The sequence below is a fragment of the Scyliorhinus canicula genome, chromosome 20 (genome assembly GCF_902713615.1).
Source record: "Scyliorhinus canicula chromosome 20, sScyCan1.1, whole genome shotgun sequence".
In the NCBI taxonomy this organism is placed as follows: Eukaryota; Metazoa; Chordata; class Chondrichthyes; order Carcharhiniformes; family Scyliorhinidae; genus Scyliorhinus; species Scyliorhinus canicula.
The window spans coordinates 98013992-98031164 of NC_052165.1; the positions used below are offsets into that span (position 1 = coordinate 98013992).

Genomic DNA, 17173 nt, shown 5'->3' on the forward strand with positions numbered 1-17173 from the left:
GTGTGCTAGGTGCTCGGGGAGCCCAGTGAACCACGCCCATGTTTTGGGCGTGCCCAGCGCTGGGGGAAGTTTTGGAAGGGGGTAGCAAGGACGGTGTCGAGGGTAGTAGGATCCAGGGTCAAGCCAGGCTGGGGACTCGCAGTTTTTGGGGTTGCAGTGGAGCCGGAAGTGCAGGAGGCGAAAGAGGCCGGTGTTCTGGCCTTTGCGTCCCTAGTAGCCCGGCAGAGGATTTTGCGTCAATGGAAGGATGCGAGGCCCCCAAGCGTGGAGGCCTGGATCAATGATATGGCAGGGTTCATCAAATTGGAGAAGGTGAAATTTGCCCTGAGGGGATCAGTACAAGGGTTCTTTAGGCAGTGGCAGCCTTTCCTGGACTTCCTGGCGGAACGGTAGGGAAATAGGCCGGCAGCAGCAACCGGGGGGGGGGGGGGGGTTATCTCTTTCCCTTTTGGTGTTTGGGTGTTCTTTTGTTTTTTTCTTTTGTTTGTAGTTGCTTTTGAAATTGGGTGGGAATTGTTCTTGGGGTGTTACCGCGGTTGTTTTGTTAATAGAGTTGAGATGTTTATATTTTGTAAAAATTCCAATAAACAGGCCATTCGGTCCCATTAGCCCTGCTCTGATGAATGCAGAAAGTTTAGATATATTGTATTAGATGCATTTGGTGCCGTTAAGGGTTAAAAAAAATCTGGGTTAGCGTGTGTATGGATGCTGCAGTAGTAGTAGTTTTTCAAAATCCTGCTTTGCAATACAGTTAGGCTGTTGGGAGCCAGAGGTGCAATTGAAGCATTGTAAAAGTTTGGGCTATTGGATTGTTTTTATATTAAGAGGGCTCCCTGCAGTGCCGTTCATTGGAGACAATGTGCTCAGTTCAGTTTAAGTTTGTGGTTGGGAGGAATGTAGAGTAGTTTTTGAAGAAACACAGCCAGAGATTCTGCATTGTTCTGACAGGAGTTCAAGTCTATCTTTTCATCAATACCAAAAGACATCTGTATAGGAAGTATTCCTGAGTGCCAACTGTATTTAAAAGTGGATTATGACTGGAGACAGTCTTGTTGTGAGTGGTAATAAAGTTAGCAGTCAAGGGTTTTGGATTCACTGGATTGAGTAACATTGTTTATGGGTTAATTGGAAGTTATTTTATTGTGTGAAGCTGAAGCTATTTTAATATTGCGTTACTAATAGTTTGTTTTAGTCTACCATATCCCTGTTTTCCATGGATTCACTCCCAGAGCGAGGTATCCTGCCCTCAGTCTGGAAATATTAACTTTCTGTCCAGTATCCTAGTCACGGTTGGGGTCTGGTCCCGGATCATAATGCTGCCATTCGATCAGATCATGGCTCCAGCCCACACCAAAAGAGAAGTAGCAATACTCAGACACTCACCGTCAAACCAGTCGATGGCAGCCTTGGCGGAAGGAGGGTCGTCAAATGAAACAGTCGCTTCTCCCTTCAGCTTGCCGGTCTCGCGGTCAGTGTACAGGTTGATCATTGGCTGACCGGTCCGCTTGTTGAGCTGGGGGGGGCGTAAAGAGTGTTATACAATGTCAGGAACCTGTTGGGCACTCCCCATGTGCACCCACTCCTCCAAATCCGGAGATGACGACACGCCCACATATCTCCCACTCCACCGCCAACCATTGAGGAACAGCACATTTGCCTCCGACTCACTAGCTTGCATCCCAATTAGCCCCATGTAACGAGAGACTGCCAGATGAAGTGCCCTTCCACTGCATGTTACGAGTTAGTCCTCACCCCATCACCATTGGCCCCGGAGGACTAACTCGTGGCACTCCATCAATCCCACCTTCTGGCCCATCGCTCAGCTTGTCCTTGCCCAAACCACCCCTTGCTCAAGGCACAACACGTTTCCAACATTACCCAGCTCTGATGAAAAGGTCACAGGGTTAACCCCGATTCTCGCCTCAGATGCTGCAATAGCCTTCTGAGTTACTTCAAACACGGTCCCACTGGTGCCCCACTACACTCCCACCAGCTTCACGAAAACAGGTTCAGCTCACGTGGAGACAGGTGAAGCCGGGATTCCTCTCCTCGGAGCAGAGCAGGCGATCAATCAAGGCGTTCAAAAAAAATTTAAATCAGGATGGGCAAAGTGAGAACAAAAAGTTTATTCTTAGGCAGTCAGAGAGGCTCAACTCAATCGCATGCTCGGGTGCCAGCTCACGAGGGAACGCTGCCCCTGCCATGCTGGAACCTGGGAACGCTGCCCCTGCCATGCTGGAACCTGGGAACGCTGCCCCTGCCATGCTGGAACCTGGGAACACTCCTGGGGTTGCAGATAAAGCCATGACGTCCTTCCATCTCCCCAGCAGAGTCCAGGCTACTGTGTGGACAAACAGCGATCCCATAAATGTTGTGGACATATGCCCGGGGTCGGGTGTGCTACACTGGCGGGCAAGAACACACGACTGACCTTGATCACACCGATTTGCTTGAAGTATTCAGCCACTGACTCGACAGTCACGCTGTCGCCCAGTCCCTGGACAAAGATGGTGTTGTTGTCCGAATTATCCTGATCAGATCCTAAGAGTCGAACGGGGAAAGGTTTTAAAAAAAAAAAAGAGCTTGGCACAAAAACTATTATACTCTAAGAAATGCGTGGCTAGGGCACGGGTTAAAATGGTTTTCCTACCTGGATTTGGGGCTCCAGGTCCTTGGTCTCGAGAACCTTCAATTCGGAAAAAAAAAAAGAAAGAGGGGGATTCAGCATTGGAAAAAAAATACCAACTAAAACAGCCCCCGCTGTCACCCCCCACTACACATCAGCCAAATACAACATGAAACACATTACAGAACACGCATGTAAATGCGACCACCACAAGTATTAAGATCCAACATTGACACATGTGCTCAATAGACACGAGTGAATGAATCAACCGTTACCCAACTTTTCAGTTTTGCCTCCAGTACGGTGTAGCCCACGAGAGCAAAACAGACCCTCCTAACGTGTTCACTTAACTCAGAGCAGCTACAACCAGTTCCAAACCCACCAGACAGAAAGATTGCTTTTCTTTTCCTTCTCTTTTTAAAGTACCATGGTATGGCTGAGCATCAAGTACACAGAACCCAAAGTGCAGTTGTTTTGTTTTTAAATGTGTGTGCATATATATAGCTATATAAATAAAATTGTAAAAAACATTGGCCTCCTCCTCCTGTCAGTAACCAGCTGGAGGACACTTTGCAATCTTACTACTTCAATTCAGAATTGGCAAATTCATTTGACCGAACAAAAGCTTTCCGGCTGCGAACTCCGAGGTAGGCAGGCAGTGTCCCTGATACACAGGATTGAACAGCCAGTTCCAGCAACGGTGATCATACGGCAGGTTTTAACGTTTAAATGTGTGGGTGCGTGCATTTAAAATGTTTTTAGAATTTTTTTTCTAGCTTTTCTTAAAAAAAAGAGGTAAAAAATACCAAGTGAAGACTGCATTCCACCCCGTGAAACCCGAGATCAGTCCCAGCAGCTAGCCAGCAGGCTACTGGGCAAAGCTATGATGGAGTCCGCTTTAGTGGTCTAGCCCAGGCCTACCTTCAACAGCACAGGCCTGACTACAATGGGTAGCACCCTGACCATTGAGTGGACTCTCCTAGTGCCTCGAAGCAGCATTCACACAGCAGATTGTCGACTAGAAAAGAACCACGGTCATTTTATTGTAAACACCACCTCCTCTCCCCTCCCCCCAGGTCACATTCCTTGGCGGTCTACTTGCTTAAGATATTTGCATGTATTCTTAAAACGAGGAGGTGTGGGAAACCCCCTCTTCAGCATCTTAACATAGCCAGGAAACAATTCAATACAGTTATCACATTAAAATGATGATCCCATGCCCCCTCCCCCACCAAAAACATTTCACACCGTAAGCACCTGCCACCCAGACTCCAGCGCCCGAATGCTTTGCCGACGCTGGGTCTGCACACGCCGGGGCAGTGGGACACCAGCCTGCAGTAGGGCTTGTGACTGTGATCAGAAACAACACCAACAGAAGGAAACCGGACATGACCGCTCTGGAAAGAAATCATTCCCATTTGAGCCAGTGTTTGGGACACTGGACAGCCAAGCTGCGATTCCTGCTGACCCTTCCGTGTTCCTGTGCTCCAAAATGCAAGGTGGTGTCCAAACATAAATGGGGGAGTGGGAAGTGCACAGTTCTGTTTGTCCAAGATACCCGTGCCCATTCAGCGGTTCAGCCAGAGGGCCAGCACTATGGGAGTTGGGGATGTGAAGAGACACCTCCGCTACAATTGAGAGGGTGCTATGGATCCCAGATTAAGCTTTCCCAAGGCCTAGCAGCCCAGGAGGGCGGTTGCAAGCCACTGCTGCCACTCCCAGCAGGTGGGAGTACAGGCTAGTCACCCCCAACACAAACTGCCCATGTGTATTCAGACAAAAACATGTACATGCACACGCACATACCCCAAACTGCTCACATTTACACACAAACCACATGTACCCCAAACTGCTCACATGTACACGCAGACCACATGTACCCCAAACTGCTCACATGTACACACAGACCACATGTACCCCAAACTGCTCACATGTACACACAGACCACATGTACCCCAAACTGCTCACATGTACACGCAGACCACATGTACCCCAAACTGCTCACATGTACCCAGACCACATGTACCCCCAAACTGCTCACATGCACACAGACGAGCAAAACATGTACCCCAAAATTGCTCAAACGTACACAGACACAGATACAAAACATGTACCCCAAAACTGCTCATGTACACAGACACACAGGAACAAAACATGTACCACAACCTTCCTGATGAGTAGCCTAACCCTGACTGGGAGTGGCGGGGTCGGTGGAAAAACAAACTTCAACACCATGGTAACAAAAGAGATCTTTATAATCGTTACAAACCAAATTGACAACTGATCAAAAATATAACCCATTTCTTGGTAGCATTTGAACCAAACGTTTTGAAAGGCACCAATGTCTGCACAAATGCATGAGTAACACCGTAACCCAGATAATGCACACGCATTAACATTTTTCAACCCTCCCAAGTTGAAGGATAAACACTCCAGACCGACACGGCGGCGCAAAGAGGGGGGGGGGCCGGCCCCCACGCAAAAGCTGGATAGAGCCGGCCGTCGTAACGACAAAGAGAGAGAGAGCGGAGAAGCATCTCCCCCGCCCCCACCATCCCAAAAGAGTTGTCACTCCCACAGGTTATAACCTGCCTTTGGTTCACCATCACAAGATTTTAAAAACACATTTCAATGGGTTTTTTCCCCGTTAAATCTTTCGTTTCATTTTTCCACTTTTTTTTTTGCTTTGGAGTTGCTTAACTCTTCACTTACCACCAAATTTAGTGAATCCACCTCGTTCACCACCGCTGGGGAGACAAATTTGAAGACATTGAAGATTTTTCCACGTGTGAGTGTGTGTAGTGTTGTCAACTTAGGCTTACGGTTCTATCGAATATATATATATATAGATATATATAGTTTTTTGTTGTTGTTTTCCACTCCAGACGTTCTCGCAATACTGGTACCAAAACCTGGATATCATCTGGCTCTTGAGAAAGCCCTGAACTTCCAAAATGTCACCATAAAACGTACTCAACTAACACCAAACCTGGTTTTAAAAAAGGATAAATTGCAGACCCTACACTCAAGCCAAATTCTCTTTTTTTTCCAAAACCAATAACAGCCCTTCAAGACCTGGTTTTTGTTTTTATTTTAAAAGGGAGATGAAAGTATATAATACAGGAGATATAGATTTACACCATGGTGCGTCTATTTGCAAGTACACCTCATCTCGTCTTCCATTACCTTGAAGACCACCAGTTTGAAACAAACCATTGCTACAGAGAGCTTTGCGTGTATATAGCAAGACACACTTTAAAAAAAAATATGTATATATAAGTCTCGTGTTAACCTTTTTAAAAATAATAGAATTGGCTGATCAGGCTAGTTTGTGACACCGTTTAACTTGTGTAGAACATGCATTTTTTTTCCTCCCTTGGGCCATGTTTTTAAGACCAAAAAAAAATACCAACAGATTGGTTTATGTAAAACTAGTGTGGAAGGTGAAGTAGTGATAAGTTCATTTCACTTTGAAACCTGTGGCACACAAAATTGTAGAATTTGTTAACATCAGAAACATGGCGAAAGCACTCTCTTTATATATAGATAGATATACCGTTTCAAACGTAAAGACACCAGCTTGCATTTAAACCCAGACCTCTACATACTCACCACTGCGGGCGCTTTCAAAACCCCTGCCATCAAAGTCCAGCCCTACCTTGGGTGGCAAGCATCCAGAGTTCGATGAGATCCCACCCCAGGTGAAACTTGCCGCTTGAAACTTAAACGCTCTCGTGGTCACAGAACGCAATGCAAACAGACTACCCCGCCCACCCCAAATCACCGTCTGAAGCCCCCAGGGGAGATTTCATGCCACTGGGATCTCAAGACGACGCCCACAGGGGGCGGGGGTGGAACTGGGGCTGGCTAACCAAAAACACGGCTCACAGCCAGAGCCCAGTCCAGGAGACGGTAGGGTCGCTGTTGCCGTCAGTTCTGCCACCATCACTACCCACACCCTCCCACGCACACAAATGGCATCTCTGGTAGGGTCACTGGATCCACACTTTCGAGAGCACCATCTACTCCCATCACAACAAATGTGAGCTGGTGGGATACTGTTTTACCGCATTCTGAATGCACACATCCTTCCTTGAACCCCTCCACCCCTCAAATCTATTGCAACATGGCTTTATTTATTCATTTTTTAAAACCTACTGTTCATTCAAAACCTTTTGGTAACGGGGTACCACTTTCTTCTTGAATGAAGGATACACACAGAATAACAGATACACACAGACACGTAAACGGAGCAACCTGGGACATGCTGGGAGGAGCCTCAGCAGCACTGTTTCATCAGCGAGAACCTTTTATATAAAATATATATATATATGTATAAAAAAACCACAGTTCAGGGTTCTGACAGGGATCAGAGAGCTAAACGACTTTCGGAGAACATTAAAAATCAGCATTTTCTTCAAACACAGCAGACAGCCCCAGGAACAGAGAACCTGCCCAGTGTAGTTTGTGTTTTTAAAAAGATCAGTTTAATCGTGTAGCTGTTAGAGGGCTCAGAGGCCCTTGTTATTAATAATAACCACCGCAGATATGTTAAACCTGAACAGCAATCGAGAGAGGCAGCTCCTTGCTCTCCCAAACCCCTTCCCACAATTGCACCACCCACCCCAGAGTGAAAGACAATAAACGTTAGTTGACACAGAAAAAAAAGTGCATTAAGCTGGGCGCTGACCCTTACCCCATGCCCCCGCCGCGACCTCCACGACCTCCTCTTCCACCGCCTCGGTCAAATCCACCTCCACGACTGTAGCCTCCTCGGCCCCTACCCCGATTGTCTGGTTGGCCTCCGTAGCCACCAGGGTCCTGGCCTCCATATCCGCCCGAGGGGCTTGCGTCTTGGTTGTATCCGGCTTCAGTGACGAGGAAAAAAACAGGAGAAAAAGGTGATTCGAGCCAGGAGTCGGCAGATCACAGCCCAACCCCCACCCACATGTCAATGCCCAGCCTCCCCCCCCCCCCCCAAAAAAAAACCCTGTTTGAGAAAGGCAAACAGCCTGCGTGGCTCAGAAGCCCCCTCCCAAATGAGGACAACCTAGAGCTTCGGTGAAGTTCACTAGATTGGTCCCTGAGGTTATGGGGAGGAGGAGATGGGGGGGGGGGGGGGGGGGGGGGAGTCTCAGGATAAGCAGTCGGCCATTTTGGACTGAGGAAAGGAGTAATTCCTTCACTTGGAAGGTAGTGAATGTTTGGAATTCTCACCCTCAGACACTTTGTCGTTGAGGAAGTTAGATACTGGAATCGGCACAGCGGCACAGTCGTTAACACTCTGCCTCACAGCACCATGGACCCGGGTTCAATTCCAGGCTTGGGTCACTATCTGTGGAGTTTGCACGTTTTCCCTGTGTCTGTGTGGGTTTCCTCCGGGTGCTCCCCAGTCCAAAGATGTGCAGGTTAGGTGGATTGGCCACGTTAAAATTGCCCCGAGAGTGTCCAGGGATGCGCAGGTTTTCTGAAAGGGTTACAGGGTTAGGGCAGGGGAGTGGGCATACAGGCACTGTTTCAGAGAGTTGGTGCAGACTCGATGGGTCGAATGGCCCCTCCACCCTGTAGGGATTCTATGAACTCTCCCTTCACTCACCCACATTTCAGCCAAGCCCCGCTGAGGGCCTTTTTTCTCAACATACCTCCTCCAGAGGATCCGCCGCCGCCGCCGCCTCCTCCTCCGCCGCCACCACCACCACCGCCGCTCCCACTGTACTGCCCCTGCTGTCCATAGCCTCCTTGCTGGGCTTGATATCCACCAGGCTGCTGGCTGTACGAACCCTGTTGCTGACCATAGGAGCCCTGTTGCTGACCATAGGAGCCCTGCTGTTGCTGACCATACGAACTCTGCTGGTGGCCATACCCACTTCCCTGCGGCTGTCCATAAGTGGTTGATTGCGAATTTGCCCCACCATAGCTGTTAGTCAGGGGAGAGAGAGAGCACACAAAAAAGGGAATTCATGTTACAGAACAACATGACTGCAAGCTAACTGGTATAATAGTGTGTTAGATACACTTTCCCCCTCTTGAGACCGGGTGTCACAGTGTGTTATATACACTGTCCTTTCCCCCTCTGGGACCAGTGTCACAGTGTGTTAGATACACTGTCCTTTCCCCCTCTGGGACAGTGTCACAGTGTGTTAGATACACTGTCCTTTCCCCCTCTGGGACAGTGTCACAGTGTGTTAGATACACTGTCCTTTCCCCCTCTGGGACTGGGAGTCACAGTGTGTTAGATACACTGTCCTTAACCCCTCTGGGACCGGGTGTCACAGTGTGTTAGATACACTGTCCTTTCCCCCTCTGGGACAGTGTCACAGTGTGTTAGATACACTGTCCTTTCCCCCTCTGGGACTGGGAGTCACAGTGTGTTAGATACACTGTCCTTAACCCCTCTGGGACCGGGTGTCACAGTGTGTTAGATACACTGTCCTTTCCCCCTCTGGGACAGTGTCACAGTGTGTTAGGTACACTGTCCTTTCCCCCTCTGGGACTGGGTGTCACAGTGTGTTAGGTACACTGTCCTTTCCCCCTCTGGGACAGTGTCACAGTGTGTTAGATACACTGTCCTTTCCCCCTCTGGGACAGTGCCACAGTGTGTTAGATACACTGTCCTTTCCCTCTCTGGGACTGGGTGTCACAGTGTGTTAGATACACTGTCCTTTCCCCCTCTGGGACAGTGTCACAGTGTGTTAGATACACTGTCCTTTCCCCCGCTGGGACCGGGTGTCACAGTGTGTTAGATACACTGTCCTTTCCCCCTCTGGGACAGTGTCACAGTGTGTTAGATACACTGTCCTTGTCCCCTCTGGGACCGGGTGTCACAATGTTGCTTTGGCCAGAACACTACTATAGCCAGCGAGTGGAAGCAGAATGAAAATGACAAACCAATTCCCCAGCTTGAGAAATTAAAACATGCCTGGCTAATAATGTGAAAGGGGCACAGGGGTATCAGAGGGTGGGTTGGGGTAGCTCGACTACTCTTCAAGATCTCACCTGCTAGGCGAAGTGGTTGCGGCCGTCTGTTGCCCATAGCCCGGGTAGGATGACTGCTGCCCATAGGAGCCCTGAGACGCTTGGGCACTTCCATAGCCTGCTGAACCGTAGCCACCCTGGCTGGAATGACTGTACCCTTGAGCAGGTGGCTGGCTCCCGTACCCTGCCAAAACACACAAGTTACATACACACATGGGCTGCAGAACAAAGAATGATGAACATTTACTGCAAACTCAAGTTGCTCAAAACTGCCCTACCCACACATTGTGGAGGCATCGGAAATGGAGGGACCCCCAGCCAAGTGGGCAGCACAGTGGTTAGCTACTGCTGCCATATTGCACCAGGGTCACAGGTTCGATTCCCGGCTTGGGTCACTGTGCGGAGTCTGCACTTTCTCCTCGTGTCGCCCTTGGTTTCCTCCGGGTGCTCCGGTTTTCTCCCACAGTCCAAAGATGTGCAGGTGACGTGCATTGGTCATGATAAATTGCTCCTTAGTTACTGGGATGTGCAGGTTAGGTTACGGGGTAGGGAGGGGTGGTTGGGTGGGTGAGCGATATAGGTAGTGCTCATTCGAAGGGTCAGTGCAGACTTTATGGGCCAAATGCCCTCCTTGTGCACCGTAGGGATCCTATGAAGAATCCAGTGTCGCCAGTGGGTTAGGTGGCAGCTGAAAAAGTACACGGGACAGCCAAAGACTCAACACATGTGCCACAAGATGTTGCTATCTGGATGGGGTGCCCGAGGTGGTGGTGGGAAGTTTCGGGACTTGCCAGGTAAGGTTAGCTTGCGGAATTGTTGTCAGAGCTCACACAGGAATGACGGGCAGAATGGCTGCCTTGCCACACGAGTCAATGCAGCGCTGCCCACTGTCTGGTGATGGAACGACCCCCCCCCCCCCCCCCCCCCCCCCAATTGCAGATACGACCCACAGCGAGACAGCACCTCAATAATCCCCAGCTGCCAACCTCCCAACCCCAATAGAAATTCCGTGTAGTTCGCCTGCAGCATACCAGTCTGCGCCTGATTGTACGACGATCCATAGCTTCCACTCTGACTGTATGCGGACGTGTCGGTTGACTGTCCGTAACCGCTGTAACTCTGCTGGCTATAGCCTTGGGGCGGCGGCTGCGTGTAGCCCCCTTGGCTGGGCTGGGCGTTGTAGGCCCCGTAGCTGTGGGGGAAGAGAACACATCAACAGGTTACATCAACAAGCAATTTTTTTAAATTTTTTTTTAAAAAGACCACTCTCACAAAGACAGACAGTGCAAAGAACGTCACTGGCAAATCAGCAACTCACCTCTGGGGAGCAGATTGCCCATAGTTTCCAAGATCTGCTGCTGAAAAGAAAAACAGAAGGGGGGGTTTCAACATTTTTGCAACGTAATTGCGACACCGGCACGGATATTGCTCAAAGATTGGAAGAGATTGTTAAATCGGAGAACAGGGGCAGCACGGTGGTACAGTGGTTAGCATTGTTGCCTACGGCGCTGAGGACCCGGGTTCGAATCCCGGCCCTGGGTCACTGTCCGTGTGGAGTTTGCACATTCTCCCCGTGTCTGCGTATGTTTCGCCCCCACAACCCAAAAGATGTGCAGGATAGGTGGATTGGCCATGCTAAATTGCCCCTTAATTGGAAAAAATAATTGGGTACTCTAAATTTATTTTTTAAAAAATTTTAAAAATCGGAGAACAGAAAGCACAACGGAATCAGACAGAACAGTGACGAGGAGGAGTGCTTTCACCCAATATCCCAGAAGTTGCTATTCTGGATGTGCTGCAAAGTCTCGCTCAGCACAAACCCATCTACGTAAAGATCTATAAAAATGCCTGACCGACTAATCATAACAAGCCCCAGATGCTGGCTCCTGGTCAAGCAGCATCATGATGCTAAAGCTGCCGCCCTTATCCCCACAGCCCTCCACCAATTCAGGCCCCTCGAGGGTAACCGCCCCTCCCCATTGTTACTGTCGCCTTCTCCACTCAGCTGCTTGGGGGTTTCCAAGCTCTGCTATTCCATCCTTAAACCTCACATGCGAGACAACTCCTTAAATATCACACAGAATCCCTTGGCCCCATACCAGCCTCCCCTCTCTCTGTCAGTCACACTATCCATGTCCTCCTGCCGTTGAACACATCAAAACCCTTCATCTCAGCTGTTCACTGCGGCAGCTACACAATTTAATAAGGCAATCAATCTACTCTTTTGCTGTACACTGGTATGCAGGGAATAAGTTAAACTGTCGAGCAGATTTATTAAGGGTTTCATTAGCTCAACCCCTCCCAAAACACTGCCTCGGGGTGCGCTGGTGGTTAAGAGGGAACATACAAGCCTCATAATACATCCTAGATCATGCACTGGCCCCTCAAACACTCCCAGGACAGGGACAGCACGGGGTTAGATACAGAGTAAAGCTCCCTCTACACTGTCTCCATCAAACACTCCCAGGACAGGGACAGCACGGGGTTAGATACAGAGTAAAGCTCCCTCTACACTGTCCCCATCAAACACTGCAAGGACAGGTACAGCACAGGGTTGGATACAGTTGGAGAGAAACAGACAGTCAATGGTACTTTGACCACTGACGTGTATCTGGCCCTGACGTTGAGGGTCAGTCAGGTGGAGCTGGAGGTAGAGTGGCAATGGACTTGCTCATCCTGCAAATGCCTCGGGGTCAAACCCCAGCCGGTGGAATTTAATTGGTTAATGAAACAAAAGCCAGGCTCGCTAACTTTTGACCATGAAACTGCTGTCTATTGTATAAAGCCCACCCGGCTCACTGGTGAAGGAATCCAGAGGGGGCAAGTACTGTTTTCTTCAAAACAGAAGGTTTGCTTCCCTTAACGGAGAAGTCAGTCCCCAGGGGCACAGATTTAAGGTGATTGGAAGAGGAATTCAATCGGGAACCCTTTTTCCATCCAGAGGGTGTCATCACTCGCTGGACCTAGACCTTATGGTCCGCAGGAGACCAGCATTTGGCCAATCGAGTCTGCGTTGCCATTCAGCAAGATCAGGACTGATAATCTTCAACGTCACTTTCACACCATATCGTCTAACAATCTGTCTCACCCAGCCTTGAACGTACTTACCCACCCAGCTCCTGCAGTAATGAGTTCCACAGATTCACTATCCTCCGAGAAGAAATTCCTCCTCATCTCAGTTTTAAATGGGCAACCCCTTACTCTGATATTATGTCCCTCTAGTCCTAGACTCTCCCACAAGAGGAAACATCCCCTCAGCATCAGCCCTGTCAAAATCCCCCGAGAATCCGATATGTCCTCAATGAAGTTGCCTCTCAATTCTTCTAAACTCCCGAGTACAGGCCAGACCTACTCAACCTCTCCTCATATGAATATCCCTCCCTACCCAGGATCAATGTAGTGGACCTTCTCCAATGCCAGTATATATTTCCTTAGATAAGGAAACCAAAACTGTTCACACTATTCCAGATGTGGTCTAACTCGTGCCTTAGATTCTCCTATTTTAATATTTAATTCCCTTTTGAAATAAAGGCCAACGTTCCATTTGCCTTCCCAGTTACCTGCTGAACCTGCATGTTAGCTTTGTGTGATTTATGCACGAGGACCCCCAGACCTCTTGTGCTGCCGCTTTCTGCAGTATCTCCCCATTTAAGTAATACTCAGCTCCTGCCAAAGACATAGCTTCACATTTCCCCAAAGTTCTTGCACACTAACTTAGCCTGTCTACATCTGTGATCCTCACCATTTGCCTTCCCACCTATTTTTGAGTCATCTGCAAACTTCGCAATAGTTCTCACACCAAGTCATGTGGCCAACAGTGGTTAGCACGGTTACTTCACAGCGCCTGAGACACTGATTCGATTCTGGCTTGGGTCACTGTGCAGCGTTTGCATGTTCTGTGTGGGTTTCCTCCGGGTATCCCGGTTTCCTCCCACAAGTCACGAGAGATGTGCATTAGGTGAATTGGACATTCTGAATTCTCCCTCAAGTGTACCTGAAGTTGACAAATGTAACTATATAGTCACCTAGGGCAGAAGAGACGCAACACCCAAGGGTGGTGGAGGAAGGTACATTCCCAACAGTGAAAAAGCATCTGGGCAAGCATCTAAATAGCCAGAGCAGAGCTGGCCAGGCATGCGGTAAGTGAGATTAGTACAGATTGGCGTTTGATGGTCAGTGTGGCTATGGTGAGCTGAAGGGCCTGTTTCTGGGCTGTGTGACTCTATAATGGTCATTTTCACAGTGACTGATGTTAACCTGCATTCAGTTCTGGTCACCGCACTATAAGGAAGGATGTGATGGCACCAGAAAGGGTGCAGAGGAGATTCACCAGGATGTTATCTGGAATGAAGCATTTGAGCTTTTTTTTCAATAAACTTTATAAGAACCCAATTATTTTTTCCAATTAAGGGGCAATTTAGCATGGCCAATCCACCTAACCTGCACACCTTTGGGTTGCCGGGGGGGGGGGGGAAAACCCACCCAGACATGGGGAGAGCGTGCAAACTCCACACAGACAGTGACCCAGAACTAGGATTCAAACCTGGGTCCTCAGCGCCGTACGCAGCAATGCTAACCACTGTACTGCCCAGCATTTGAGCTACGCAGAGAGATGGATGGATAAGCTCTGGTGGTTTTCTTTGGAGCAGAAGGCTGACAGGGGACCTGATTTGAGGTGTACAAGATTATATGGGGCATGGACAGGGTGGAAAGGAAGCAGCTGTTCCCCTTAGTTGTAGGATTGATAACAATCGGGGCATAATCTCATGGTGAAAGAGGGGAACTGAGGATTTCCGAGAGGGTGGCGGGAATGGGAGGGTATTTGAGGCAGTGGTAGATGTGTAGATTTAGAATTGTCTTTTGTCAGTGCAGGCTTGATGGGCCGAAGGGCCATTCCTGTACTATATGATTCTAGAGTTACAGAACACGAAGTAGGCAATTCCACCCCGCCATTCAATACGATCATGGCTGATCCTCTCGCGACACCATTCTCGCACTCTTCCCATACTGCTGGACACCATTACAGCCTGAAAAGATAGATGCGTGCACCAGTGTTTAGCACTGCTGCCTCACAACGCCAGGGACCCAGCTTCAATTCCAGCCTCGGGTGGAGTCTGCACTTTCTCCCCGTGTCTGCGTGGGTTTCCTCCCACAGTCCAATTAAGTGAAGGTTAGGTGGATTTGTCGCGCTAAAATTGACCCCAGTGTCCAGGGATGTTTGGGATTGAATGGGGAGGGGGCTCTTGAGGAGGGAGGGTGCAGACTCAATGGGCCGAATGGCTTCCTTCTGCACTGTAGGGATTCAATTTTTCATGAGGATTGGCCAAATGACAGAGTTTGGGATGAGAGGGAGACAACAAAGTGGATTGCAGGAGTTGAGGCAGAGTGATCGGCCATGATCACAGTGAATGGTGGAGCAGGCTTGAGGGCTGAATTGCAATTCCCTATTTCATATGTTCTTAATGAGAGGAAATCTCTCTGGAATTCTAACGAGCTGTTCAGACCGCTGAGGAGAAACATCATTCAGAGATGGTGAACCTGTGCTCAATTACCCAATTCAACCACAGAAGGCTCACCTAACTGTGGGAGGAAACCGGAGCACCCAGAGGAAACCCCGGCAGACTCCGCACAGTCACCCGAGGCTGGAATTGAACCCAGGTCCCTGGTGCTGTGAGGCAGCATTGCCAACCACTGCGCCAAACTATTTTTCTTTGAAATCCTCCATTCCTTTTGATTCAAGATCTTCAGCACATCAACTCTGTAAAACCTGGGGCCATTATGGGCAGCACGAGTCCCCGTCTGTCTGAGGGCAGCGGGGTGGCGCAGTGGGTTAGCACTGCAGCCTCACGGCACCAAGGTCCCCGGTTCGATCCCACCTCTGGGTCACTGTCCGTCTGGAGTGTGCACATTCTCCCCGTGTCTGCGTGGGCTTCGCCGCATGAATCCAAAAAAATGTGCAAACTAGGTGGATTGGCCACGCTAAATTGCCCTCTAATTGGAAAAAAAATGAGTCCCTGTGTGAAGAATTTACATGCATCCTCCCAAGATGTAAACGGTAGGTGGATTGGTCATGCTGAATCATTCGTGTCCAGGGAAATGCAGGTGAGGTGATGGGTGGGGTCGACACGTGCTCTTTCAGAGACTCAACGGGGCAAAAAGGCCTCCTGGTGCGCTGGAGTATTCCCCGCGGATTTGGTGTTCTTATTAGAGGAAGGATGCGGTGCCTGCTGTGGAGGGAGTGCAGTGAATGTTCCCGGGATGGCAAATCTGCAGAATTCTCTGCCACAGAAAGTAGCTGAAGCCAAAATGTTGTCTCATTGCAATAAGGAATGAAATGTAGTTCTGGGGGCTAAAGAGATATGGGGGGGGGGGGGGGGGGGAGAAAGAATGAACTTGATGAACAGCCCTGATCATAATGAATGGTGGAGCATGGAGCTGAATGTACGTCACACAAGGCTGGGGGGGGGGGGGGGGGGTGCGCGATGACATCAGCGGCGGGAATGCCCCGACGGATTGACGTCAGCGGCCGCAGTCCCCGGATGTCCAGGCGGCCATCGAGAAAAAAAAACCCTCCCACCCCCCCCCCAAACCCGACAGCATCCGATTCCATCCCGGGCGTGAGAGCGGAGAAGCGGTCCCTCCGCGGCTCCAGCACCTCGCCGGGAGTCAGGGGTTGAGCAATCGGGGTGGATGGAGGAGGGAAAAAATGGATGGGGGGGGGGGGGGGGGGGGGAAACACAGAGAGAAAGAGGGGGCGTCCAAAATGGCGGCCGGCCCGACACCCCCACTCAGAGCCTCATCCTCCTTTCATTCGACCATCCAAACGAAAACAAAAAGAGGAGGGGGGAGGGAGCCGATTGAATTAAAGACAACCCGACATTGGAAAAGGTTTTACGAAAAAAAAGGCGCCGACGAAGGGATGAACAAAATGGCGGCGGCTCCTCCCTCTTGCGCACTTCCAAATGTATTTTCCCCACCATCGTCCCTCCGCCCGTTAAAGAGATTATTAATGGGGGGGGGACACCAAAGCACAAGGGGAGAACATAAATTTGAACGTTGGACTAAAAGGAGATGGGGGAATCAAAATGGCGGCGGGCGAAGGGGGAAGAAAGGGGGAACAAGATGGCGGCCGAGGGGGGGTTGGGGGGAAATCAAAGGGCGGTAATAAGGGGACATCGATGAGAAAAAAAATATTTCCCCGTGTTCCGCCCGTGGTGGGGGAAGCCTTCCACTCCCCGCTTCCCCCACCCCCAATCCTCGGCCTTGGGAGTGACTGGGCGCCTTTTCTTTCCCCCGTCCTTACCGTTAGAGGCCATCCTTCTGTCACTCTCGGAGCTCCGGCTCCGACTGAACAGCTCAACGCGGAGCAGCGCCGGGTCTATCCTAGCCGGCCGCTACCATTCCCCCGCGCTCCTCACACGCTCAGCAGGAGGGGGGCGGGATGAAAGGGTAAAGCTTCAAATATCTGCCATCGTCGGACTTTAAACCCCCCTCGAGGAACGGGACCTAATATTAAATTGTATATTGCTTCCGTGGGAAACCCAGGTCCTCCTTATTTCGCACGTTTTACCC

The 17173-nt window shown here is 49.9% G+C and overlaps 1 protein-coding gene and 1 long non-coding RNA gene across 5 annotated transcripts in view; both read right to left on the bottom strand.

The window, feature by feature from the left end:
• Positions 1-17019, bottom strand: part of fus (FUS RNA binding protein) — a 32572-nt gene extending 15553 nt beyond the window's left edge. The window contains exons 1-10 of one of the 4 annotated variants that reach the window (XM_038780047.1): positions 16905-17019; positions 10920-10959; positions 10633-10793; positions 9623-9785; positions 8269-8543; positions 7323-7494; positions 5339-5373; positions 2651-2686; positions 2432-2541; positions 1384-1513 (exon numbers count right to left, since the gene is read on the bottom strand). In XM_038780047.1, coding sequence (XP_038635975.1) covers positions 1384-1513; positions 2432-2541; positions 2651-2686; positions 5339-5373; positions 7323-7494; positions 8269-8543; positions 9623-9785; positions 10633-10793; positions 10920-10959; positions 16905-16917 — 1135 coding nt within the window. In that variant the 5' untranslated portion in view covers positions 16918-17019. The remainder of the gene's footprint in view (positions 1-1383; positions 1514-2431; positions 2542-2650; positions 2687-5338; positions 5374-7322; positions 7495-8268; positions 8544-9622; positions 9786-10632; positions 10794-10919; positions 10960-16904) is intronic. The other 3 variants (XM_038780048.1, XM_038780049.1, XM_038780051.1) reach the window with 3 other exon arrangements.
• LOC119954664 lies at positions 2112-2425 on the bottom strand. The gene is made up of 2 exons (XR_005458289.1): positions 2273-2425; positions 2112-2242 (listed from the first exon to the last, which is right to left on the bottom strand). It is a non-coding gene; the product is annotated as an uncharacterized LOC119954664 (long non-coding RNA).
• Positions 17020-17173: the final 154 nt, after the last annotated feature.